This window comes from Brachionichthys hirsutus, chromosome 20 (genome assembly GCF_040956055.1).
Source record: "Brachionichthys hirsutus isolate HB-005 chromosome 20, CSIRO-AGI_Bhir_v1, whole genome shotgun sequence".
Taxonomy (NCBI): domain Eukaryota; kingdom Metazoa; phylum Chordata; class Actinopteri; order Lophiiformes; family Brachionichthyidae; genus Brachionichthys; species Brachionichthys hirsutus.
Window position 1 is genome coordinate 7,066,644 of NC_090916.1, and position 26,047 is coordinate 7,092,690.

Here is a 26,047-nt window from a genome sequence, read left to right on the forward strand (position 1 = left end):
GACAGCAGAGGGCAGAGCACTATTTTAAAACTATCTTCCTGCAGATGAAACTGTTCTCCTTGTGTATTAGCACTACAGCGAGTCTCCTCTGTATAATGGCTTTATCTCAGCCTGGCCACACACACCACACCATCTTTTTGTTTTGCAGAATATTTCAAAAGCTTTGCAACATGTCTCAACAAAACTCATGAATTCAGCTAATATGTTTTGCTCTTGAAGCTGTTCATTGAATAACAAAACGCATATGTTCCTGTCACAGGGGGCACTCTGCGGATATACGCCGACAGTCTGAAGCCCAACATCCCCTATAAGACCATCCTGCTCTCCACACGAGACACGGCCGACTTTGCCGTGGTGGAGGCGCTGGAGAAGTATGGGCTGGAGAAGGAGAACCCCAGAGACTACTGCATTGCCCGGGTAACCATACTTATCATGGTCATGGTCACGTGCACAAGAACTCGTGCTTGAATTGCATGATGCTCCATGGACCAACGCATTGAAACACGATGCTACTTGATACTAAATCCTTCGTGAAGAATGCATTTCGATTGCTTTCAGAGTGAGTGCTATAGCTCCTACTTTATCAATGAGTGTGCGTCTGCGTGTGTGTATGTGATTGAATGCGTGTCTGTTTCGGTGACTGCTTGTGTATGCATGTGGCTGTAACCGTTAACTTGGCTTCCCTCCCCAAAGCCTCTCCCACATCTATCCACGGGTGGACTCTGGCGATGGCCAATCGTATGAAATAACAGCTACTTCCACAGCCGATTCATTGGACAATTCTCTAGGGAACACACACACACACACACACACACACACACACACACACTTGATAGTCAGCAGCAATTTGCTGATGAGAATAAAGCACAGGGAAAGTCCATTAGGTTAGTGAACATGTAGCTGCTGATGCTGACATGGTCTCTGCACAGTAAGCTGGGGGGGGGGGGGGGGGGGGTTATAGCAGATGTGCAGTACTGCGTTTAGAATGTGTAAAGAAATGCAGCAAAAGTGCAATATTTATATTATATTCAAGCCTGGGCACAGAGTAACGCTATTCAGAAGATTAAGCTATGGTTTATGTAATATTCAATGTTAAGCAATGAGATAGAACTTTAATATCTATTACTATATATATATATATAATTATCAAATGTCAAGGCGTAAAAGTAAGTACAGTCCAGGACATAATAGAAACATTATTGCACCTGATAGTGACCATAATAAAAGTCTGTGATGTAGAAATAGATTAACCGCAACAATTTAAAATCTGATGTGTGACAATGGAGTCAAACGGCGAAGAGTCTTAACCTTTAAACCATATTGTCTCCGAGACTCTGTGAATGATTTCTTTCCTGTTTTATAAACAGCAAGACGATAAGTCCAGCAAGGAGGTGATTCTTGATGATGTCGAGTGTCCACTTCAGATCTTCAGGGACTGGCCTGCTGACAGAGGTAGTAATGCTCTATTATGAAGCGATTTCCTCTTATCTTGGTTGTTACTGCCACCTTGTGCTCGCTGACAGTCATTACAACTGCATTGGCATCTTGTCTATGTAGTGTCCTCTGTTAACAGCATAACAGGGATGTTAGATTGGGATTTAATCGTTGATTAATAAGGACAGAGTCTTTTTTTTTTTTTTTTTTAGTAAATAATGCTTCCTTGTAATGATGTGTGTCAGGAGCGCTGGTGTTCCAGCTGAAGAAGAGACCCCCCGACTACCAGGGGAGGAAGGGGAGAAAAGTGGAGGACAAGGGTCTGCGAGCGAAGGATGGTAGCAGCTCACTGCCGCCAGAGAAACTGCCTTACCTGGTGGAGCTGAGCCCAGGTAGAACCACAACACGCACCATTTAATGCCATAATGTTAGCTTCTAGCAGTAGCAGCAGCAGCACTACTTACATGGTGGCCAGAACTATATTTAACCTACCTGTCCGGGTCCGGCGGTCTTCCTCTCCTCACTGAGGTGAGTTAATTATATGTTGACATTATTGAACACGGCTGTTCTGTGGTTGTTCTGTCTGCCAGTAGAGGATTTCCTCAGCGGGTAAAAACCCGTAGAGGATGTGAGGATAAGTCTATATTAAGGATTAAAAAAAAGAAAAGCAACACTCCCAGGCACGACTGCAGCTACATCCAGATCCAGATTTTACTGCAGCATCAAAAGACATGAAATAATCATGCAGTCAATACAGGATATTTTTTTGTATATCTTGCTTAGACATAGATTGGTCAGGTTGAGGGTCCTGGAGTTTAACAAAAGGTAAGTCATTATGACAACTCCTTGGAATGCAGTGTTAAAAAAAAAAAAAATCCCAGTACGGAGATGTCATCGTGATGCTAAGAAGCATTCAAACCTTTAAGACCGTTTGAAGAAATGCTTCGAACCCTTTTTTTGAACGTTAACATTATCCAGCCCTAACCGCCCGCTACTTAACGCTGACCCCTCTTTTCTTAAGCTTTCTAACTGCCTGTCGAATGCTTCATGCCATTGATTTATTTTGCCTGATGGGGGACTCTGAACTCTTCTCTGCATCGAACCAGTTTGAGCTGTGCTGCTGACATGGTGTCTGGGGAAACCAGCGTGTGTGTGTGTGTGTGTGTGTGTGTGGTTCAGGAATATACTAACACACATCGATGTCAGATCGATGGGAAAACTGTTAAAAATGGACGCGAGATGATTTAGGTGGCTCCACACGAAATATTAGATGCTTGGTCTGTGAGGAGAAAGTAAGAAAATTGCAAGAGTGCGTGTATCTGTGTTCGATTCTGCGTTTTTATTCTGAAACCGGTTTAGATCCGTGCAGCCAGAAGCCTGCGCCTTTATTTTACTGCTATGCTACATGAAATTCTAAGTTGTAAGACAAACTCATAAAAATGTGAGATCTCTTTTTGTTGTTCAAGAAATGCTTTTATTTTACCATCTATTTCCTCGAGAGCCGTCCAGTTCAAAGGACACGCTTCAACCAATCAGAAACAGGCATTTTCTGAGGGCGTGGTCCGGTGTAATCTGAGCCTATTTTTAACTTCAGCTGTAAATATTGACAATTAAAGGCTGTCAGAAATATTCCAGCTGTAGAAGTATCTTGGTGTGTGTGTGTGTGTGTGTGTGTGTGTGTGTGTGTGTGTGTCTGTATACTGGTATGCTTCTAAACAATTAATGGTATCAAATTCAATGCATATCTCCTCTTAGCTGCATTTTCACCCTCTGCTATGTCTGTTTTCTTTCCTACCTTTGTATTGCATGGTGTGTTTGTGCGTGCGTGCGTGCGTGCGTGGGGCCTTGTGCATGTGTCATCTACCCCTGCACTTGCCTGCCTGTTTGCCTAGGGCGAGGGAATCACTATGGCTACTACGCCTATCGGCACCACGAAGGTAAAGACCCACTACACATCCTCTGTGTCTGTTGAGATGACTGATGGGATTTTTAGCGGCAGGTGTCTGGGGAAAAATAGTGATACAAATTTAGATTATAGTTTGTTTTCTTAGCTTAGCACAAAGATGGAAACGGCTAGCCTGGCTCTTTCCAGTGGCTACAAAAGCTGTTCTTGTGCGTTTATATTGCCGCTACAAGTTGCCATGTTTCTTCTCGAACCTCATATTACGTAAAAGGCCGAGATCTTGTGGTTGTCTCGGTATATTAGTCTTCTCTTGACTTTTTTGGATTATTTTTAGAATGTTGCTCCCACGTTTTTCACCTTTTTTCACCTTAATTCGTCCTAGAGAAACCAGCCAGTGTTTCTCCTTTTTCTTTCATGCACTAATATGCTTTGCTTTCACTGAAGTCCTGCTTACTAATAAATAATGACCCACCAGCCGCACGCATTAAGAATGTGTCTCTCAGAGCGTTGAAATGTTGTAGGACGTCTGTGCTGTTAGCTCATGAATGTGAGGTATGGTACTTCCTGTTTGGCGTTTGGTGTAAGGACCACCCGGCCCCATGCTAAATGTGGCCGCTTGTATTTGTGTGCGTGTAGACGGGTCGGACTCGAGGGATAAACCAAAGCTGTACCGGCTTCAGCACAGTATCACCAAGGTGGGCTCAGACTGCACAGAGGACGGAGCCATCCAGGTAGGGACTCGGGAACTTCCCCTGCTATCACTCAACAAACCGAAATACCAGTTCTTCTGTTGTTATACAAAACAAACATCGATTTGGAATGCTTTGAGTTTTTGTGGTTTGGTGATCCAGACGAGTTCTGTCCTATTTCAAATTTCAATTTGACTTTGTGCTACCTGAGCAAACGTCGACCTGGTTTTTTAGATTCAATTAAATTTGTTTTTAATTTCATTTCACATTGTTTGTGTCCAGCTGCTTGGTCCGGGGATTCTGCCTCACCATTGCAACCTCATGCACAGCGAAGGTATGGTGACGGTGACGCCACACGGCCCGGACGCCGACACATTTGTCGACGGGCAACGAGTTACCGAGACCACGGTGCTGCACTCGGGCTCCACCCTCCAGTTTGGCTCTGTGCACGTCTTCAAGTTTGTCGACCCGATGTTTGACCAGGGAGGGAAACGAGAGCCAGCTGCCATGATGAGGAGCCGACACAAGTCTGGGTGAGGGCAACCGAAAAGTTGTGTGTGTGTGTGTGTTTTATTCCTCTTTTATCTTTATTTACCATCTCAAACTCTCTACACGCTGTTATATGAACGGAAAAAAGAAAGAAGTGGCTGTTGTGTAGATGAAGGGGGAAGAGGACGAGGTTTGGAGTTGAGAGACGGCATGAAAGATGAAGGGAAGGAAAGGGGGATGGGAGGTGGGAAGTCTGGGCTCGGGTGAATGAGGAGAATGGGGATTGAAAGGAGAGGAAGATGGGAGGGCTAGGGTTATGGCAGCAGGCTGCCTTCTAATCTGATCAACGTGGTGCTGGGTGTGGCCTCCTGCCCGCCGTTGTTTCACACACTGAGGGGAGCCAGAAGGAGCGAACACAGATAAGAGGAGCTGCTTAGCGATCGGCCAGGCACCCGGAGGAGATGTTTGGAATTTGACCTGAATCATCCTTTAATGACTCGATGGACGGTTACGTGTGGGAGAGAGCAGGAGGGGTGTAAGTAACCGACAATACTCCTCCGTGCTGTTTCTGTATGAATCATTTCCGTCACATGTTCCAAGACGAGAAGGGTACACTCTGGTTTTTCTTGTCAAGCTGGTCTTGTGAAGTATTTAAGTTTCGCCACGTGCCCGCCTGAAGTGCTTCTCGAGCTGTGAATTTGCTCGAAGGTCCCTTTTTTATTTTATTTTTTTACTTCTTTGCCAGCCAAGAAGCGGAAAACATTTTCACCTTTCTGGAAAGGTGTTGAGAGGTTCATTTTGGTCCACTCGGGATGAATTCTTATGGGTAGATTCTTCATTTTGTATTTGACTTTGTAACCCCCAGGTGTACAAAGTCATGGATTTCTACAGTTCCCGCTCGATGTCTTGCAAGTTAGCGCAGCTGGGCGTTTGGTGCAGCTCAGTGTCTCGTCTGCCTGGAAAACACGCCTGACGTCTTGGATGTTGATCGCTGTGGTTTTTCTGGCTGCTTCCCAATGTTTGTGCTCTGCAAATTTGCCAGGATACCTCGTTCGTTTGAGCCAGAGGTGGAGTTTGAACCGATTGGACTCAGTTTGGCACGATAGCTGACTTAACATCAGAACTGTTTGGCACCAGGTTTTGGCAGGAGTCAGAGATGATGATCCTGCAGCCTTTGACTGTTTAAACTTTAATCGCCTTTCACTGCAGGGAGAGTATTTGCATTAGTGAGAGAAGACCACGAAAGGGGAACAAAAATACAGAAAATCTAGAAAGAAGCTTAACTCCATGATTGTTTTAAGCAACTTAATCTGTACCTATCTTTTGTGATGGTTTGGGGTCTGCGAACAAATCTGTATTGGTGTGCCTTCCCTTCCCAAATGACTTGAAGAGGGATCAAAAGGGAGCCGTTTTGAAGTGGAGTTGTATCAAAGCTCGCAGGACTCAATTTCCTCAGATCACATCAGTCACGTCCCATCTTCCATGGGACGCTCCTGCTCGAATGCCTGGTTGAACTTACTCGAACGTGTTTCTGGTTGTGTTACGCTGCTTGATGCCCTCCTCCTTGAGCGGGGGCGTGAAACGCAGAAACCACTCTGTTAAACTGCCTGCTGCCACACGCATTTATACTCACCAGTGCAAACACGGCTGTCGTAGCGTGGCTTCTGCATATGTAATTAGACTGTTATGTAAGGGTGTGTACAAAGAAATCTGTCTCGATGCATTAGTGCGTCATTCGTTTACTGCGTCTGTGACCTAGCTCTCTGCTCCCTGACGATGGGTTAGATAAGTGTGTGTGTGTGTGTGTCTGGATTAAGTCTGAGCTCTCGTGGTAGTCGCTAATGAAAATCCAGATGTGGTGAGTGCAGTTCCTAAATCTGAGCCGCTACATGTCTGTGTCTCTGCTGCAGCAGTGTCCATGAAACCACCTTTGAGCATCACGGCGACGTCCACGGCGGAGCTGGCCTGCCTACCAGCAAGGTAACGCACAGCGTTTAAGTTCAAAGTAATATTGAGTTTTCTAGCTTGTGCGCTGTACCGGTATATGAGGGCGGGACTGAATCCATCGCGATTATTGCGTGTTAAATCAGGAAGCGCTCGGACAAAATTAGATTTCAGTGGAATTAAGTTTAGTGGACGCTTTTCAACATCGAGTGCTCTGTGCGCGCAGAGCTCAGGAAAACTGGAGATGGAGAGAGGAATGGTCAAACCCATGGTCAGAGGCGAGCAGCAAGACGGCAGGTCAGACGAGCTTTTCTTCTTCCGATTCTCTTTCCTGTCTGCTCGTCCTCCTTCTATCTCTTCACTCTGGGTTTATGCTCCCTTCTCGTGTCGTTTTTTTTTATTTATTTTTTTTTATCATCAGGTCTCAGGACATCTCGGCAGACAGAGCAGAGCTGACTCTGCCAGCCGGCATCGAGTTCAGAGAAAACTGTGAGTATCAATGCCTGTCTCTACTCCTTTCTCCGTGTTAGCGAAACGGTCAATCACCGGGAAATATTGGATTCTCCTCGTCGTCTTTAAATCCGGTGTGCACTCACCCTGCTGTCCGAGCTGCTCTGTAAAATGAAGGTAACCGTGGTGATTGGATACATCGATCTTACCATTTCCTTACGGGACGACTTTGATGACTACAGAATGAAGGAGAGCGAGAAACTGAATGATCTTGTCTCTGCATCTCTGCAGTACGTCCCAAGCTGTGTGGTGCTTAAAGACCCAAAGCTTTGTTTCCTGTAATTGCATCCAGATTATAGTTAATTTGACATTGTTTAAAGGTGATAAAATAGAGCACTTAGAGTTAGGTGTTCCTCTTAAATCGGGAGTAATTAAAGCAGTGTTTGTAAAAGAGCTATTTTGGGGTTAAACTTCTGATGCCGGCGTAGCTGGAGTCGGGCCTTTGTAGTTGGTTAATAGTAGCTGATTACATTTACTGGCCCTGCGGAGCTTTTTCATGGCAGACATGAGACGTGCCAAGGAGGAGAAATACATGTGGAATGAATCAAACGGAATGCTCCATTCCATTTTATAGAGCCAGCTTCTGGTGTATTGCGTGTTCACGCACGAGCCTCTTTCACACAGATTGACCAACCGTCCCGCAGCTAAGTCCCGGAAAGAATGGAACAACATGACAAAGACAATATTTGCCTTCCCCCTGTCACATGGCGGTGATCTCATCCTGTAAGCAAATAATGAGGAGCTCCCAAATGTTGTTCCATCTCTTCCCCAATTCAGTTAGTTTTCCTGAGTTTCTAGCTAATTGCTATTAGCTGCAACAGAGAGTGCAAAAACCGTGTTATTGATTCATTTTAAACCTCCGCATTGCTGGTTTTGGTTTTTCTGACTCCTGATGTTTCCCCACGTTAAAGGTCTTCGTGCTCTTCGCTGTCTCTCACGGGTCCGTGTGCGCCCTGAGTCTTTTGTTTGGTGTAGTACAGGCACACACCGTTGCCAAGTAACGACTCCGATACTGGCCTTTATGTACTCAAACCTCTGATACCATTGGCGTCATACGCATCTGTTAATAGAGGGAGGCCGAGGAGGAGCAATGACGACAGCCTGGAATTATTTTTGATCGATTGCAAAAGCAATGCAGGCTGCAAACTAGCAATTGGGAAGCTGTCGTGAGGCTCCAGTATTTGTTTCGCAGTGTTTTATCAGTGGGGGCTGGCTTTCTAGCGTGAAATGACTGTGGTGTTGTGATCGTGTCTCTCCATCCAGCTGAGGACACCTTCCTGTCAGCCATCATCAACTACAACAACAGCTCAACGGTTCACTTCAAACTCGCGCCCACCTACGTCCTGTACATGGCTTGCCGCTACATCCTGTCGCCTTCCTACCGGCCTGACATGTTGCCGTCTGAGAGGACGCACAAGGTCATCGCCATCGTGAACAAGATGGTGAGCATGATGGAGGGAGTGATCCAGGTCAGTAGCACTACTTTTTGTTTTTTCTTTCTGTCGTATTGAACATATTCTCATTGACAAATTGTCCCAGCGTGCGTTTGGTTTGTGTCCTATTTTTGTTTAATCCTCTCCAATTGTATTCTTGCAAACCGCTACGCTCGTCGCTGTTTGTAAGGTGTGTGCGTTTCAGCTTGTTTTAAGATGCCGTTCCTCCACAGCTACCTCTGGATCCTCCAATGTGTGTTCTATTCCACATCTATCTACCGACACAGAATGAAATGAGCATTGTTATCGTTTAAATAATAATTAATTTAGCAACCAAACCTTTAACGAGAAGAGAACTAAATCTCCATGACAATGTCTGGCTTTACTTTGTTGGGCTGTAGATGTTCATATTTTTCTGTTTCCCTAAGTTGATTACACATTACATTTCAGGCCATAATGTTAGTCTATCAAATGAAGCGTCGTAATTTTGTATGATCGGGGGGAGAATTGAGGTCAAAATGATCTGACAGCTTCTATTTTACTCTGTTTGTCTTGGTCCCGAATGTTTGAGACACTGAGACCACGTTGCCCATAAACTGCCTCGCTTATTTCCACAAAGAGGGCGTTACCCTCCCAAAATCTGAAAGGGTTAGCCAATTTCCTTGAGCATTCCCGTTTTCTGCTTTAAGCAACCCAACTCATTTTTCACCAAGCCCTTATTTGTTCTTTTTCTTACGTGGTCGGTTAGTGCACAGTTTTATCTTGCAAACTGCGCATTCTTTGGCTTTGCAAATGCTTGCATATAATATAATATATTTTAATATTTAATAGATGGACTACTAGATTTAGCATTTACTACAGGATATATATCATCTGCATCTGACTGACTCTCTTCTTACCGGTTCCGGAAGCACATTTATAAACTTGAACTTGATTTGAAACCCTAAAATATTACGTTGACCAGATGTGGTTTAAAGGTTCTAATCTCAAACCGATTCAAGACTGCTTTACACTGTAAAGCTAAACCACGTGTGTGTGTGTGTGTGTGTGTGTTACATGGCTGTGTCCATACTGTAGCTGTTGACGTGTTTTCTCTCTGTCCTGTGAACGTGTCCTCCTCTTCCTCCTCCTCCTCCTCCTCCTTCCATCCAGGAGATTCCTGAAGGGGATCAGGTAGGATAGCACACCATGATATGGCTGTTAAAGACTCGTCTCCCTCCTTCCCTCTTACATTTTTTTTAAAATCTTTCTCTTGGTGTGGACGACATGCAACTGTTCTGCCTTTCACAAGAAATGAAACTTGTAAGAAAATACATGGAGGAATTTAGAATTCTTTCTCACTTCACAATAATAAATATTTTTACATCATTTCTCAGAATGACTAACTCGTGAAATTAAATAATGTTAAACTGATCGTTTTGTCAAGTTAATTTGGCTGCTTTTTTTTTTGAGAAAATGTGAAAAAATAGGTTTTAGGAAAATATTAAAAGCCTTATGTTTATCAATGAAGTACAAGATAAACCTTAAATTCATGGCCGGTGCAAATGCTGATCTAAAAATGAGTTGTTGAAAAAAAAAATTTTTTTTTTTACTAAATGGAGTTGTTGAGATTCACTAATAAAAGCATCCAAATATTTTGTAATCTTTGAAGCAGCTTTTCTGCATTGCTTGTGTCTTTATTTCTAATTTGACAGGAAGCTTTCAGGAACAGATGCTGTTTTGTTAGTCCAGTCACAAGTTCAGAATAAAGGATGGAAAGGATTTATAATGTAAAATCATGTCGTTCAACCTCCTCTGCTTCCCTTTTTCCTTCTCCTTTCATTTTTTATTTATCTTTCTTACCAGCCCCTCATTTTTGCTGCTGCTTCTTTTCCTCCATTCTAACAGAAATGTAAAATAATGCGTCCTCCCACAGCTGGAACACTAAGCAAACAACAGCAACATCAAACCAACTAATTCCATTGTGCTTCCTGGTCCTGCCTGGTACTAAAAAAAAAAAAGATAATAAATAAAGTCAAAACCAAAAATGGGACGAAACCAAAAGCATCCACTCTTCCGCATCATTGCTTCAACTTTAATTCTGGCCTCCATTTTTGTGACGTCTCGTCTTTGCTTCTCCTACTCCACAGTGTGGATGAGAGACGAGTCTCGCCCCTCAAACCTCGTCCACCTCATCTGCTTCATTTTGTCTGTTTGGAATTTAATACGTCCAGCCATCTGTCTGTGTCTTTAACGTGTCCTAAATGTCATTTGTCATGTTTTTGTTTTTGGATGCCATCTCTTATCCTTTGGCTGTTCTGATTGACGGGTTTGTTTTTCCAGTGTTTTCTTTGATTTGTGTTTTTTATTTTCAAGGCGGGGATCGATGAATGCAGGAGAGCAAGCTCATTCCTCCCTCTGACTTGGGTGATCTGGGCCATTAACCAATCAGCTCCTCAGACACTGAGCTCTGTCCTCCATGTTTGATGTTCTCTAGACTAGGCTGACGTGAACATAATGCTACGTGTTCATTCTGCAAGCTTATTGGATGAAACACTCAACTGTCATTAACATTTATATAGCGAGTTACAGCCTTAAGATGCGTTTGCAATAGTTTTCACACTGCTTTCTAAAACAAATTAGGATTGGCTGAGGAGAACGGTACTGAGCTATTGCGGGAAATGTGTATGCGCATTCTTTTTTGACAGCTGGATGTTGTGGTTGTTAAAATTTAAGTGTGACTGTTAGCTTTGATGTTAGCAAACAGGAAATTTCTGTATTAGCCGTAGAATATCCGAGGAGAGACGGGGACTATATCGGTAGAAGGATGCTGAGGATGGAACTGCCAGGAAACAGGGCTAGAGGACAACGCAGGAGAAGAGAACATGGGCGTAGTGAGGGAGGACATGAGAGTGGCTGGTGTTGGGGAGGGCGATGCAAAGGACAGGGTGAAGTGGAGATTGTTGATTTGCTGTGTCCTCACGGGACAAGACGGAAGTACAGTAGTAGCAGAATATAGCCGTGGTTTCAGCAACATCAGTCGTCAGGCGAAGAAATTCATCGACTTCTAGCCAGTAGGTTAGTCTGGTTGCTAAATGCAAGTCTGTGATCTAAACTGTTACGTTTGGACTAAAAGTATTAGTCCTTCCAGTGCAGGAGGCCTGTGTCTGGTGACCTGGTGAATGGAGCTGCGTCTGGAGGTGAAACAAAGTGGTCACTAATGTCTGCCTGAGGGAAATCCCTCGGCTGCCTCTGTAAAACGGTTGCATTTTAATTTCATTAAATATCAACGCTCTATTTCACATCTTTTATTCAAATGACAGTAATGACCACTTCTCCTCTCGTCGCTGGGTTGGCTTAGAGGGAGGCATGGGCGGGGCCTCAGTCTGTCCTCAAAGTAACAACTGCTCCTTCTGGCTGCCGCTCAAACAGAAACCCCCTTCAAACCCTCTGCTCAACTCTCCAGTCTCTCTTTCATCCTGATGCTCTAACACCCTCCTTCTTGTGTGTGCGTGTGCGTGTGTGTGTGTGTGTGTGTGTGTGTCGCATTACAGAAGCAGAAGAACATTGCTGGAGCGCTGGCTTTCTGGATGGCTAACGCGTCAGAGCTGCTCAACTTCGTCAAGCAGGACAGAGACCTGAACCGCATCACTCTGGACGCCCAGGACATCCTCGCCCATCTGGTTCAGATGGCCTTCAAGTGAGTTTGTGTGTTGGCGTGTGTGTGTGTGTGTGTGTGTGTGAGGTTAGCATTCTATGAAAGTTTGGACTTTTGATCTTATTACCCGGAATCCAATCGAGTTTCCGGTCAGTATCTACCTTGTTCCCGATGTATTTTATTCTTTTTTTATGCACATCATGTCGGCCATGAAAGGTCTGCCTCAGGTGAAGCGTAACGTGAGAACAGAGGTGAAATGAAAGGTAGCATCTCTGTTGTCTGATGGTGCCATATCTTCAGGGAACTGTAATGTGTGGTTCCAGGTACCTGGTCCACTGCCTCCAGGCTGATCTCAACAACTACATGCCCGCCTTCCTGGATGACCCCGAAGAACACAATCCAAAGAGACCGAAGATCGGTAATATACAAACGCACCTGGTGCATCAGTGGAGATCCTACATGTTTGGCATCTTTCACGGATTTGGCATTTTTATGCATCTGGAGATCTAAAGCGTTAAAATGTTTCCCAGTGAACGTACGCATCTCCTGTTTGTACCCTACGGTAAATTAATGTTTTTAAAAGTAGCCACTCTCCCCAAATGACTGCGTTTCAGTATTCAAAGCGCCTCTTTAAGACGTGTGAAATAATCCGGCTTGTCTCTCCTCCTCGTAGAGGACGTCCTGCACACCCTGACGGGGGCCATGTCGTTGCTGCGGAGGTGCCGGGTCAACGCCGCTCTGACCATCCAGCTCTTCTCTCAGCTCTTCCACTTCATCAACATGTGGCTCTTCAACAAGCTGGTGACCGACACCGAGTCGGGGCTGTGCTGTCACTACTGGGGGGCCATCCTCCGGCAGCAGCTCAGTCACATCGAAGCTTGGGCAGAGAAACAGGGTCTGGAGCTCGCCGCCGACTGCCATCTCAGTCGGATTGTTCAGGTCAGGATGCTGAATCGTATTTGTTTTATTGTTGTTTTTCCTTGCCTCCGTGGCCCAAGTGCTTGATCTTGTGGGTCTAGTTTGAGTTCTGTCTTTGCCTGCAACTCCTGTAAAGTGCCTTGAGATAACTTCCTGGCGAAATGGCAAATGTGGTCAAACCAAAACGTGCTGAAGATGGACTGCGCGGGTAGAAGGAAGGAGCCGCTGAACCATTGCCCTCAACGTTGACACAGCTGCTCTTTCCTTCGCAGCCACTTCTAGGACCTGCTCGTCTCGCGGTAGCGTGGTGAAGTAGCAAGAGATCGCTGCCATTGTTATCCTCGTTTTCTTAGAATGACCGACTGGCATGGCCCCTGCAGAGGAAATAATAAAAAGAGAGCCAATGGAAGGCATGTGTGATTTACACGATGTGTGTTTTGTGTGTCCTCCAGGCTACCACCCTGCTGACTATGGACAAATACTCCATGCAGGATGTACAGAATATCCACAACACCTGCTTTAAGCTCAACTCCCTGCAGCTCCACGCCCTCATGACCAACTACCATTGTGCTCCAGATGAGCCTTACATCCCGCCGGTAGGACACAAAAAAAAAATCTACCTCATCTCACATCATTGAGACTTAGCTTTGCTATGCTTTTCCTGCAGCGGGGGACATCTGTGTCCTTGGACACTCATTGCCTCGTCTTCTGACGCGTGTTCTGCCTCCGGCTGTTTGTTTGTGTGCAGGAGCTGATAGACCATGTGGTGGCGGTGGCAGAGAACACCGCAGATGAGCTGGCGAGGAGTGACGGGAGAGAGGTTCAGCTGGAGGAGGATCCAGACCTCCAGCTGCCCTTCCTCCTTCCTGAGGACGGCTACTCCTGCGACGTCGTGCGCAGCCTCCCCAATGGCCTGAAGGACTTTCTGGAGCCGCTGCTGCAGAGGGGTGAATTCACCGGGACGTAGACGGGCATTTAGGAAGCAAAGATAAGGCTTTGTCTTGTTCTGATGGTCCTCGGATTACGTCACGGAATCAGAACAGAGCAGCTTTGCTTGAAAGCTTTTGTTTTCACAGATTTCTAACTTGCAAAAGTTATTCTGCAGCAAAAATGGACCGTTTCCGTCTCCTCCTGCAGGTTTCTGTAGGTTAGTGCCCCACCCTCGCTCCCCTGGGACTTGGACCATCCACTTTGAAGGCAGCGACTGTGAAAGCCACTTCTCTGCTGCAGACAGCTCTGAGATGGTAAGACGGTAACACACAGACACATTCTATACTCGTGTGTGTGTGTGTGTGTTAAATTAAAAAACGTTACATGATGCGGACTCGGAGAATCTGTGCGGAACGTGTTTGCTCTCTTGTGGTGAAGCTGTAAATGGTCCGATTCATATCAAGTGAGACGTTTTCACCCACTTAGGCTGAAATGGCTCATTATTATTTGTCCTGCAGATTTCCATCATATCACATGATCACGGTTGGATGTAACCTCTGGTGTCCGTCAGTTCTATTTTGTGTTCACATTTCCAGGAGGGCTCAATTTTAGAGGTAGAGACTAATGCTTCGAAATTACATCTTTAATTATTTTATTTAATAAGTAACTAACACAAATATATATTTTGAGGATGATGCGCAACACAAAAGACAATAACAAGCAAACAAAACAGTTACTGGCCAGTGTGGATAAAAGTGTATTACCGGTATGTATCTTATTATTGCATTACTAAATGATGCTATAAAGTTTAGCTGACATTTTAAAATGTAATATTTGTAAACACAAGGTCTAATATGTATGACATTAACTATTGTGTGCGTCTGCATTATAGAAGTTCTTATTGTTACCCCTGACGACCCTTTTGGTCTAAGCTTGCTCTCATCGCTCCAGTCTGCTGGAAATATTCAGGAAAAAAAATACTCCGGATTTACTGGGTTTAAGGGAGATTTTTTTACGGGAGTTCTAAGAGTCAAAACATGACTAAGTGAAAACACGGATCAGATTTCAGGTGAATTCAAGACTAAAAAAGGTAAAAAAATTCCCCCAATGGAGCTGTAGACGATGCGTCAGAACGACAGGCAGAGTTGGCCCAGGTTTAGAAACGTGTAAACCTGGATGGGGGAGGGAGAGAGAGTTGGGTCGAGGCTACTGTAATGAAACCGTGCAGCAGGGATAAACAGACCAATTACAGAGGAAGTGTGTGTGTGTGTGTGTGTGTGTTGCAATGCAATGAAAAGAGGTCTATCATTTACTTGTGTAGCCGAGCTAACTAACCTCTGCAGTGTGATTGGTGTTGATTAAATTGTGTCTGTGCAGGTTGTTAGGAAAAGTAAATTGCCCCCTTCTAAAGTCACTGTAATCACCGCCCTTCAACCGGCAGACCACACACTTTAACACACACACAAATGACACACACAAATGACTGTGTGTGTGTGTGTGTGTCTGTGCAGCGTAGAGCGGGGAGGGGCTTTATTTGGCTCACTGACGCCTCGGTTCTGTTTTGTGTGACAGAGTGCGTTTCCATGGGTTTTATTTGGGGGGGAAAATCTTTGTCACGGAGACAGAGACAGCTTTGTGTTTACTTTTAGAAAGGTGTCACCGGTTCCGATGCGACGCGCAGAAAGCAGCCGCTACTTTTGGATCGGTCAACATACGAGACTCGTTTTCAAAGAGGAGGGAGAGCCGAACGGCAGCGTGCGGAGCGTTCGCACCCACACGTAGACTCACGAGATGTCGGGTGGCTTTCGTGTTGTGGCCGTTTCCATTGATTTATTTTGCGTGTGGTGATGAACCGTGTGCTTTCCTGTCTGTAGCGATGGGACGAGCATTCGTGTGCTCTAATTACATCCCTTAAATGAAACCGTCAGGCTGCGTGGAGTGGCGTGGTGGGAACCCATTACTGTATATTAACCACTGGCGTTTTTTTCCATTTTCATCACACGCTCCGTGACGTAATCAGAGGTCAGATTACGCGACAGAGGTCTGATGCTGCGGCATCCGCTCTGCACTCTGACCAACTCCAACCAATGCTGGCAGGGTCGCTCCCTCGCGTCGAAAGGAAGAACCTTCTACGAATGTCGAAATGTTCTCGCAGGCCTGCTTTTAATGCTACGGAGGACATTAAAGGTGCTTTTACTGTGAAAGTCTGAGCCTAACCCTCGATCTCAAAACATGGACGCTGAGAAAGAACGGCTTTGGAAACGGATCGGTATAAAACGACTACCCTCTCCAATGTCCGCGTTATTTGAATGTTTTTGAAAGATAGACCTCAAAATGTCAAAATATTGGCAGCATTTGGCCTTTTTTTGGCTTTTTTTCTTCTTTTTTTTAAGACCTTGAGGAAAGTTAATTTATGGATTGTTTGTTGTGAATGAGAGGGAGGGGCTGGCGTAGAATGGGAGCGACGCCCGCCAGTGGAAGCTTTGTGGTTTTAATTTGGCAGAGGACTGGGACATCCGCCCTGAAAAAGTTGTGTTTTATAATTGTTTAAAAGCTATTTTTCTATTCAATATATGAGATGCAATGCTGCATGGTGAAATATCAGTTTCTCTCTCTCGCCCTCTGTCTGTCTCTCCCTCTCTCTCTCTCCCTCTCTCTGTGTGTGTGTGTGTGTGTGCCTGGGTAGCCGTGATGTGGTTTTCATTCTTGATGTGATTCCAGCAACCACAGGTCTGTCTGTGGTCTTTCCTTTCCCCCTTTAAACCGCCCTCGTTCCTCCTTCCCTCCCTTTTCTCATCCCTCCCTTTTCTCATTCCGGTCTTTGTTTTTCCGCCGTAACGTTTCAGAGCCAGAGACGGGAGGGACACACTAGTGGACACTTGCTGAATTTCCCCGGAGGCTGTTAAAGACGCACTGAAGAGGTTTCATCCTCACTCACAGTCTGTCCTTCCTGTCCAACTCTCTTTTTGCAGCCAATGAGGAAAGAGCCGGAGGTTGTCACGGTAACCCTGAAGAAGCACAACGGTATGGGCCTCAGCATCGTGGCTGCCAAGGTAGGAAATTCAACCTAGAAGACTGAGTGTATGCGAATGTGTAAGGTCGCAGATTTCATATTTGTCTGAGCTTTATAAGAGTTTTTATTAGTGGGGAAACTTTCTTTCCAGACAGTCATATTTATAATTCAAATATGGCAATTGGCATACATTTGACAGGGAATCCAAAAATACGAAGGATCTTTTTATCTTGGTTGCATTAGATGCGTGCGTGTGTGTGTGTGTGTGTGTGTGTGTGTGTGTGTGTGTGTGTGTGGCTGCGTGACGGTGCTGACAGAAAGGGCTGCTCCTCTAAATAGAATGTTTTTATTGTTGAGTCTGACAGCAGAGCAGAGACTAAATACTGACACTGCAGAGAAACCTCTGGATGACTCTAACCCAAACACAGGCGCTTCGGTTTGCTGTTTTTGGCCGGCGGGGGCGGCTCTGGGGAAACTTGACACATGTTGTGTGATCCCATTCCTCTTATGTACTCTATACATCTCACCACTGTATTTAAATATTTAATAATAGCACAGCTATGATTGTTTTTTTTTTTTTAATACAGAACGATACAGAATAATGATAAAAAATAATCCTGAAACAAGAAAAACAATTGCGTTGCAGTGCCATCTGCTGGTGAAAGTCAGTATGGCTGTACGCTGATAGGTGAGCTGCCGTATATATATATATATATATATGCTCACCTTTTATTTCCTTGTAAGTCAGAAGTTTGAGTCTTGGAGGTAGATAAAGACCGTCGTGTCTCGGTGCAACATGAGGATCCATTCTCTGTCTTCATAGTCAGTTTAGTGGATGCTTCCTGCTTAAGGCGAGAACTTTCCTGTGTGTGCGGAGGAAGACTGGGAAGGAAGGAGTTACTGAGGAAACCTCCTTGCTCTCTTTTTTTCCATAATTGTGTGGACGAATGAAGACAGCAGGCGGAGATGTGTGTGTGTGTCTGTGTGGAATGGGAGAGGCAGGTCGAGTGAGTTTTGTAGCTGCTTGAATTTTTGGGCTGGGCTGAGCTCTGTCCTATTATATAACTGTGGGTGTGGGTGTGGGTGGTATTAGGCTGCTGGGCTGCATCGGTTCTCCACGTCAGTCTGAGCAGCCGGCGTTCCAGCCGACACTTCACCTCCGGACCTCCACTTGGGATCACCGTTTCTTAACAAGCACACTGAGATCAGGGATTTTTACCGAACTTAGGAGCGCGTGAAGCATTTCCTGATCCTTTTTAATGATATATTTTGGGATTTTTGCTGCTCCATTTGTTTCATTTCAAACTTTTTAAAATGCCCTGCACTGAACTTCTACTCCTTCTTGCCATGCGTGAAAATTCAGTCTCTTTTTTTTGTCCCACGTAAACCGTGATTGCTTGGATGGATTACATCTTGGCGCTGTGATGAGGTGGTTTTAGACCTGTCGGTGCACGTTAGCAGGTTGAAGTCCTCCTGGGGATAAAGAGGAGCCGTGTGTGTGTGTGTGTGTGTGTGTGTGCGCGCGTGCGTGCACAAACCCCTGCCTGGGCATCCCAGTGTGAACTGGTTTGGAAAAACGCTGACGAGCGGCTGCAACATGTGGTTTTCTGTGGTGGGCAGGAATGACCAGGTAACGGCGGTTTAAAGTCCATGCTCGTGTGAGTGTGTCTGCGTGACAACAACAACAACATAATTGTGTTTGTGAATGATCATTTGCTATTTTAGGTGTTGTTTGTGAAGCTAATATTAAATCGGTGTGTGTCTGCGTGTGCAGTTTCAGGGAGCTAAAGAGCGTGTTTGTTCTTTTCATTCATTCTTTGAAGGACCAGAATACTTTGAATCTTCATGTTAAGAATGTTTTTTTTCTTTGTGGATGGTGTGCCATAACGCTGCCGGGGGGGGGGGGGGGGCTGGCTCCCTCACTTGTTTGCTTTCAGGGTCTTTCTGCTAAAGGTTGTACTAAAATACACAAATGAGGGAAAGACGTACGGATTTTGGGTAAAGTACTAAGTCAGAATACGTCTGTTATTTGTTCATATTTTCAGCAATAAACATGATAATTAGTGTATTTATTCTTGCTTTAAAGTAAAAAAAACAAACTTTCTTATTCTGACAACTAAGATAAACAGAGTGTCCATATAAGATAAACGTAGGGATAGCGCTTGTGATAAATACTTTATTTCGGTCATCATGCTGCATTTGGGGTGTTTGTGTTTAGAAATATGAATCTTAGTTGTCCCAAGATAAGAAAGACCCCCCCCCCCCCCCCATTTGTACTGAAAAGCCTGCATTTGATCCGTTTGTTTCTGCAGAACTGATTGTGTGTTGTTTGTTAGCTGACTGAATGGAACTCGTGAAACAATGGTATGAGAGGGCTACCCACTGTGAGGACTGATACAATAGGAGGATGTACCTCACACTCACACACACGCACACACGCACACACACGGTCACTTTCCTGTACAGCTTTCAACAGGAGGTGTTTGTGTGCTTCTCTGAGCTCGCAGAGCAACGTCGCCGGTGTTAAAAGTGAGCATCACCTCACTCAAAAACAACCAAAACAAACCGCACAAAGGCCCGATTAGTGAACGTTGCGAACAAAGTTACCAGGGTTTGCAAAACAGGAGTGACGTGTAACTGCCGTCGTGGGAGTGTTCTGGCTTATTAATAGAATTTAAAGCAGCTGGCGCCTTCGGGCCAATCTCTCTGTAATAGAGGTCCATCAGCTTTCAGCGACTCATGAAAGAAACAGAACTATAAATGAAAATGACGGCAGAGCTCTCAGGTGTTCTTAGAGGGGATGTTTTATTCCTATAAGTAGAACACGTCTTTCTGTTGAGCGGTGGATGCTGTTTGTGAGCAGCAACAACTGGGGGCACCATCTGAAACGGGGGATGGGGGGGGGGTCTATAATGCACTGCCATGTACAGAATGACCCACTGTTCTGTTACAGGAAGTTCATTCCTGCATGGATCAGCTTCATTATCTCATGCGTAATGTCTCTGCTGTGTGACCGTAGAAACATGGACATGGCTCTGCGTCTGGAAGGAGGAGGACATGGGAAAAGATCAATAGAAAATGGATGAGGACTCTAGTTTCCACCTGCTTTTTTATGTCTTATTCATATATATCCAATATCTTGAGTATTTTCAAATTGGGTTTTTACCTTGAGACAATTTCAGTCGACAAAAAAGATCAGTCACAGTGAATGAATGAAAACTTAAACCACGGTTCAGTTAGAAAAGTATTCAATTACATCGCATTAGTAACAGACAGAAGATCATATTTCTATTACTAAGTAGATAGATTAGTAGTCACCTCGGGCTAAAAAGCACTTAAATATTTAGTATACTAGCAGACTAAATGCAAAAATAGATTACAATAAAGCATGGAACTATTTATTTCCATTTGACAATTCATTAAATTCCTCCATGTGGTGTTAAAAGTTCTGACGGTTAATTTGGGGGGTGCTGCCGAATCGCACCATGCTTGTTTTAGTGTCTTCCTCGTGATGCAACTCTTAGCGCTGCTTGCAAACAGCAGGAGCTGTAAACCCGAGACCAACTTCTGTTGCTGCTTTGGATGTCGTTAAATATTTAATTCCGCTCTACAGGTTTATGAGCGAGTTCCTAGACGTGCTGTGATCCTGCGGCTTACATGCGTGAAACATGGCTTTTATTTTGAGAGATGGATTAGTAAAAAAAAAAACCCTGATAATTTCAAATCCTTCAAGATGCTGCTGTAATGTAACATGGGTCGTATTAAAGTGCGTGTGATTATTTACCCTTCCCTCGTCGTGCCTCTGCAGGGCGCTGGCCAGGAGAAGCTCGGCATCTACGTCAAGTCTGTGGTCAAAGGAGGAGCTGCTGATGTGGTCAGTCAACGGCCAGAGATCTGAAGCGTGGACAAAACATCACCGGGAAATAAAGACGCAGATTTTCTGTGCTTTTGCAGGACGGTCGTTTGGCTGCAGGCGACCAGCTGTTGAGCGTGGATGGGCGGAGTCTGGTCGGATTATCACAAGAGAGGTAAACACAGCCATCCAATCAGGGCCGATGTTCCCAAATACCTTTTGGGTTGTTTCTCTCTCCCCCCCTGCTGCAAACACATTTGAAGGCTTCAAGGAAATTATGAAATAATAGGATGCAAATTGAAATGATTTCCTTTTGCAACTTTGAATTGTTCCCAGATGACTCACCTAATCTATAATTAAAGTTCCTCGAGTAAACGCCGGAGAAAATGTAGCTGCACGTGTTTGTGGTTTTGATATTTTCAGCCGCTCGCCGCAGCGTTTCGTTAAATGTATGTGTAAAGCGGTGATGAAATTCAATTAGAACTCTATTGTTCTGATGTTCTTACACCTGATTGGTCCCTGTAGAAGAATCACAACTTGTCTGAAACACCCGGTGATCGCCCAAAGAGAGGACGGGTGCTCAATACTCATTCCTCGACCTCGGCACGTACAGACTTGATGTTCAGAGGTCGGTGCTGACTGTGCCTCAGCACCGGGTCAAACGTGATTTAGAAATCATTTGCTTAATGGATTTAGCTTCATCATATCAGGCGTTAATCGGATCATTTTTCTGGTTGGTATCATCGCGCGATCATCTCTTGTCCTCCTCCTCCAGGTTCCTCCCAGCAGGTTTAAGATAAGATAATGATTTGCAGCCTTTAGGTCTGGCGTAAGTTCGCGTAAAAGCTCAATCCTGTGATATTTCGTAATGTGGATTTCGAGCACGTTCTCCGCTCATGATCTAAAAGTCCAATGCTGCATTCCTGGAGTTTCATCCAATCAAACCATGTTTAATTGAAGCGAGTCTCTGGCAGTGACGGCTAATCCCTGTTTGCTCTGGTTCATAATGTAGTCAGGAACTTTATAGTAGATCAGAAATAACGGCTCGACAAGCTGGGAATTATCAAATGTTTTTAGTTGCTCCGTCTTTCCTTACTTTTCAAATTGAAATGCAAAATCACATTCGAGTTCCTGCCGATGATAGTTATCGATGCCTCTTTCGTGTTTTGCGATCGAGGATCAGCCAAAGGAATCAGTGAAGACCTTCTGTCCTTAAAGCTGTTGTTTTCCTCGCTGCGCTCAGGGCGGCGGAGCTGATGACGAGGACGGGCTCGGTTGTGACTCTGGAGGTCGCCAAGCAGGGAGCCATTTACCACGGGCTGGCTACACTCCTCAACCAGCCCAGTCCCATGATGCCCAGAGGTGAGCTCACCTGCTCCAGATCATACGCAACATTGGTATCTTTTTGAATACACCACTCTTTTTCTACGCCTCTGGATAATGAAAATTACTGCATTCAACTTGAATCCAAGCAAAAATGTCCTTCATAGCTTTCCTTTTCAATTGTTGGTTGGAAAAGAAATGTGTGTGTGTGGCCGGAGCCAGATAAGTATGTGTGTGTGTGAGATGAGCAACACACATACACACACACACACCAGCTTACAGGCTGTGTGCTGGTCTTTGTGTGCTGGAATGTGACCCAGATTGATTAAGGGAGTCTTCTGGCCGGTCAAGTCTGTGGTCCAGAATGATGCTTAATGGGTGCTCCTCCCAAATTCCCTCTACCACAGTGTTGTTCCAAAGCAAACTGAGAAATTTAACTAGCAGGCTGGTCATTCTTTGGCAAGCTTCTAGGTAGGAAGCTGGTGTTGATTCTCACAGCCTGGCGCAACTGTACGGGAGAGAAGGCGGTACCTCCAGCTAATGGGTCCGTCCATGTTTGCCATCATCTTCAGTGACCATCTTAAATCAATCATCCATATAATGACCCGGCTTAAACCAACTGTTTCTCTAAAAAAAATACCAACACAAATATCTCATATTTGCATGTCATTTTCTCCCACACCTATTTTTAACTTTGTTTTGTGTTTACGTGCAGCGTCAGACCGCGGTCGTGACAAAAATGGGAAGCTGCGTCCAAAGAGCGAAGGCTTCGAGCTGTACAACAACTCCGTGCCGAACGGCTCTCCGGAGAGCCCGCAAGCTGGCTGGGATTCTTACTCCGATCCGAAGATGATGAGCGGGGAAGACCGGCTCCTCAGGAACCGTGCCGACCATCGCTCCAGCCCCAATGTTGCCAGTAAGTTGTCCTAAGTTTTTATTTTTTTTCTACGGGAACTGCAGATAGAAATAGTTGATCTGCTCCTGTCTGTTTTTAAAACCACTTTTTTTGGGGGGGGGGTCCAGATAATTTACCATTCTAATTCAGTTTTTGGAATATTTGCCTATCCCTTATAGCCTCTGTACTTCTTTATTTAAATCTCAAAATGTCGCTCTGTTTCAGATTTTCTTTCTGCTGTGAGTAAAGTTTTAATACAATGGGCGTCTGCTTAAATAAAACAATACTTCATTCATTCCGAGGAAAGGGTTTTGAGAGCAGATAATTAACACTGATGATCTCACCCAAGAGCATTTCTATGTTATTTCCACTCTGAATTAACAGACTAAATGGAAAATGTGGTAAATCTGTTGCTGGGTTCAGACTTGGCAGGGGCAATAACGGAATTAATGCAGAGAAAAGTAAAACTACAGTGTTGTTATGACTCCTTTGCTCTATTAATCTGTTGCTAATTCTACATTTATTTGCCCTTGAATGTTATAAAACTCTCTCCTGCCCCTCTGTCCGCAGATCAGGGTCAGAGTCCCGCTGGCAAAGCCGTGTACCCGGGAGGACCTGGCACGAAGATCACCTCCGTCTCAACCGGCAATCTGTGTGCAGATGTGAGTAGCCACACGATAAAAGCTGGGTGGCATCTTGATGTGGAACGTTGCCGCAGGTCACGCGGTTCTAGTATCTAGTATCTAGTATCTAGAACCGTGATGAACGGATACAGCTTGGACCAGGTCATCTGTCAAGTTAGTGGGATGCTGTTCCAAACATTTTCCCTCTCAAACAAGCAATATGTGTGTTTTATCCACCAGGATGAGCCCTCCCCTCCCCGTCCAGAGGCCTACCCCATCCCAACTCAGACCTATCCCAGGGAGTACTTGACCAATCCGGCCGCCAAGAGCCAGGATCGGGTTGTGGGTCCAGGGCAGATGCCCTCGCAGCACTGGCAGGGTATAGAAGACAGAGAACGCCTCCCTGTGGTCAACAACATCCACAACAGCATGCAGGTGGAGCAGCCGACGCAAACCGGTGCCTTTAAAGTTGCTGTTCTCGCCGTCGTTTTGTTGTTGTTGTTGACGTTTTTGTCTCTTCCCAGCGAGTTAATCACTCCCAGGAGGATTTGTACCCACCGCCAGGAGTTATGAGGCCAGACGAGCGCATGCAGCCGCCCTACCAGCAGGACTACCACCATCGAGAACTGGACTACCAACATAGAGATCTCGACTTCCAGAGGGGTCTGCCAGGTAAGAAGACCCAGACGGCAATCGGCGGCGACCTCTGGAAGACGGATCTCGGTTAAAACTGGATGTCTGGGTGTTTCTGTGCAGGTGTTGGGGGTCCTGAACACTGGGCCCCACAGGTGTCCTCCTCGTTGGAGTCATCCACATCCAGCCAGGAGCACCTCAACTTCTCCGCCTCCTCATCCTCTTCCAACAAGAACCAGAAGACCGGGCCCGGCCGATGGAAGACGCCCAACGCGCCTCATTCTGCGCCGCCTCATTCTGTCCAGACGCCGTCCCGCTCTGACCTGCCCCCGCCTCCGCCCCCGCCCCCAACCACGTACCCCGACGCCTACGATCCCTACGAACCGCACCCCGACCTGCCGCTCCCTCCGCCTCCTGCTGCCGTCACTCCCGTAATGGCCCAGCAGATGGCCGACCGCAAGAAACGCGAGGAACAGCAGCGCTGGTATGAGAAGGAGAAAGCTCGACTGGAGGAGGAGAGGTGGGTTCTCTATCGCCTTTTTGTTTTAGTTACAGACAACAAACGTAGAAGCGTTCCATCGGGTGTACATGTGAACAAAATCTTTTATGTAATTCTAACAATTTTCCAGGGAAAGGAAGAGGAGGGAGCAGGAGAGGAAGCTGGGTCAGATCCGGGCCAACCCCGTCATGCCCGTCCAACCTCACAACAACGGCGGGTCGCTGCCCCCACCTCACCATCAGGCCCCTCTTCCCTCTGTGGTCCCACCTCAGCCCTATCTCCCCCCGCAGTCTCAGGCCCCGCCTCCTCCATCCAGACCAGAGAAGCTCGCCAGCCTTCCACGGTCCGCTGTTCCTCCCCCTGCCGGCGCTTCCAACCCTGCTGGTAGCAAGTCAAAAAAAGTTTATTTTTATTAAAGCGTTAGATCTCTGCGTGCAAGAATGAAGCGACGTAATAAATGCGCTGTAATTGTAGGCATGGACACCGTGATCAGGGATCTATTGCCGCAGCAGCAGCCACGCACCATAGAGAGGCGGGACCTGCAGTACATCATCAGTAAGGAAGAGTTGACGGCCAGCGACAGCCTGTCCCCGGACCCCTGGAAACGAGACGCTCGCGAGAAGGCGGAGAAACAGCAGCAGCTCCACATTGTGGACCTGCTGGACAAGGAGATCCAGGATCTCCAGGTAGACGCGCTTATAATCCATTTAATGGGACACGTTTTCGGCCCGCTCAAATGTAACAAAAGCTGGTGAAACTTGCAGTATTTCAGTGTGTGTGTATATATATTACATTTTACAGGCTAAGCCGGAACGAACAGCGGAAGAAAGCGACCGCCTCAGGAAGCTGATGCTGGAGTGGCAGTTCCAGAAGCGACTGCAGGAATCCAAGCAGAGCGACGAAGACGAAGAGGAGGAGGACGACGAGGATGTGGACACCATGATGATCATGCAGAGACTGGAGGCAGAAAAGAGAGCCAGGGTAAGGCGGGGGGGCGGGAGTAGGAAAGTTTAGGAGACTGGAGGGATAGTAAAGGTGGATGAAAGTGGAGGGAGGAGAAAAGAAACTTGTATAACTTGGCTAAAAGAGGAAGCGAAATGCATAAAAGAAGTCGCATCATGTCTGTTCTGGCAGAAATAAAACATTCCAACTTGTGTTTATCCATCAGTCTTTACTTAAGAACGCGAGAACAGTGAAGCCACAGGAAATCATGTTGAAATATGCAAAGCTAGGAGGAGACAGATTCTTCTGTGGGGGACGCGTCCCACTCTGAATGTCCCGCAATGTGCATCTGCAACATGCTTCTGTCATCGCTTTGCCA

At 45.7% G+C, this 26,047-nt stretch overlaps 1 protein-coding gene across 1 annotated transcript in view; it reads left to right on the forward strand.

Annotated features, from left to right (window-relative positions):
• The window catches only part of afdna (afadin, adherens junction formation factor a), a 51,030-nt gene that overhangs the window by 16,153 nt on the left and 8,830 nt on the right, over positions 1-26,047 (forward strand). The window contains exons 6-34 of the mRNA XM_068753410.1: positions 260-417; positions 1,368-1,452; positions 1,680-1,826; positions 3,327-3,371; positions 3,974-4,068; positions 4,309-4,559; positions 6,426-6,495; positions 6,686-6,756; positions 6,881-6,948; positions 8,233-8,438; positions 9,555-9,575; positions 11,936-12,081; positions 12,363-12,457; positions 12,713-12,978; positions 13,410-13,553; positions 13,706-13,904; positions 14,095-14,201; positions 16,860-16,940; positions 20,709-20,774; positions 20,855-20,928; positions 21,997-22,115; positions 22,792-22,992; positions 23,542-23,633; positions 23,835-24,029; positions 24,119-24,266; positions 24,351-24,747; positions 24,857-25,110; positions 25,201-25,412; positions 25,528-25,707. Coding sequence (XP_068609511.1) covers positions 260-417; positions 1,368-1,452; positions 1,680-1,826; positions 3,327-3,371; positions 3,974-4,068; positions 4,309-4,559; positions 6,426-6,495; positions 6,686-6,756; positions 6,881-6,948; positions 8,233-8,438; positions 9,555-9,575; positions 11,936-12,081; positions 12,363-12,457; positions 12,713-12,978; positions 13,410-13,553; positions 13,706-13,904; positions 14,095-14,201; positions 16,860-16,940; positions 20,709-20,774; positions 20,855-20,928; positions 21,997-22,115; positions 22,792-22,992; positions 23,542-23,633; positions 23,835-24,029; positions 24,119-24,266; positions 24,351-24,747; positions 24,857-25,110; positions 25,201-25,412; positions 25,528-25,707 — 4,193 coding nt within the window. The remainder of the gene's footprint in view (positions 1-259; positions 418-1,367; positions 1,453-1,679; positions 1,827-3,326; positions 3,372-3,973; positions 4,069-4,308; positions 4,560-6,425; positions 6,496-6,685; positions 6,757-6,880; positions 6,949-8,232; positions 8,439-9,554; positions 9,576-11,935; positions 12,082-12,362; positions 12,458-12,712; positions 12,979-13,409; positions 13,554-13,705; positions 13,905-14,094; positions 14,202-16,859; positions 16,941-20,708; positions 20,775-20,854; positions 20,929-21,996; positions 22,116-22,791; positions 22,993-23,541; positions 23,634-23,834; positions 24,030-24,118; positions 24,267-24,350; positions 24,748-24,856; positions 25,111-25,200; positions 25,413-25,527; positions 25,708-26,047) is intronic.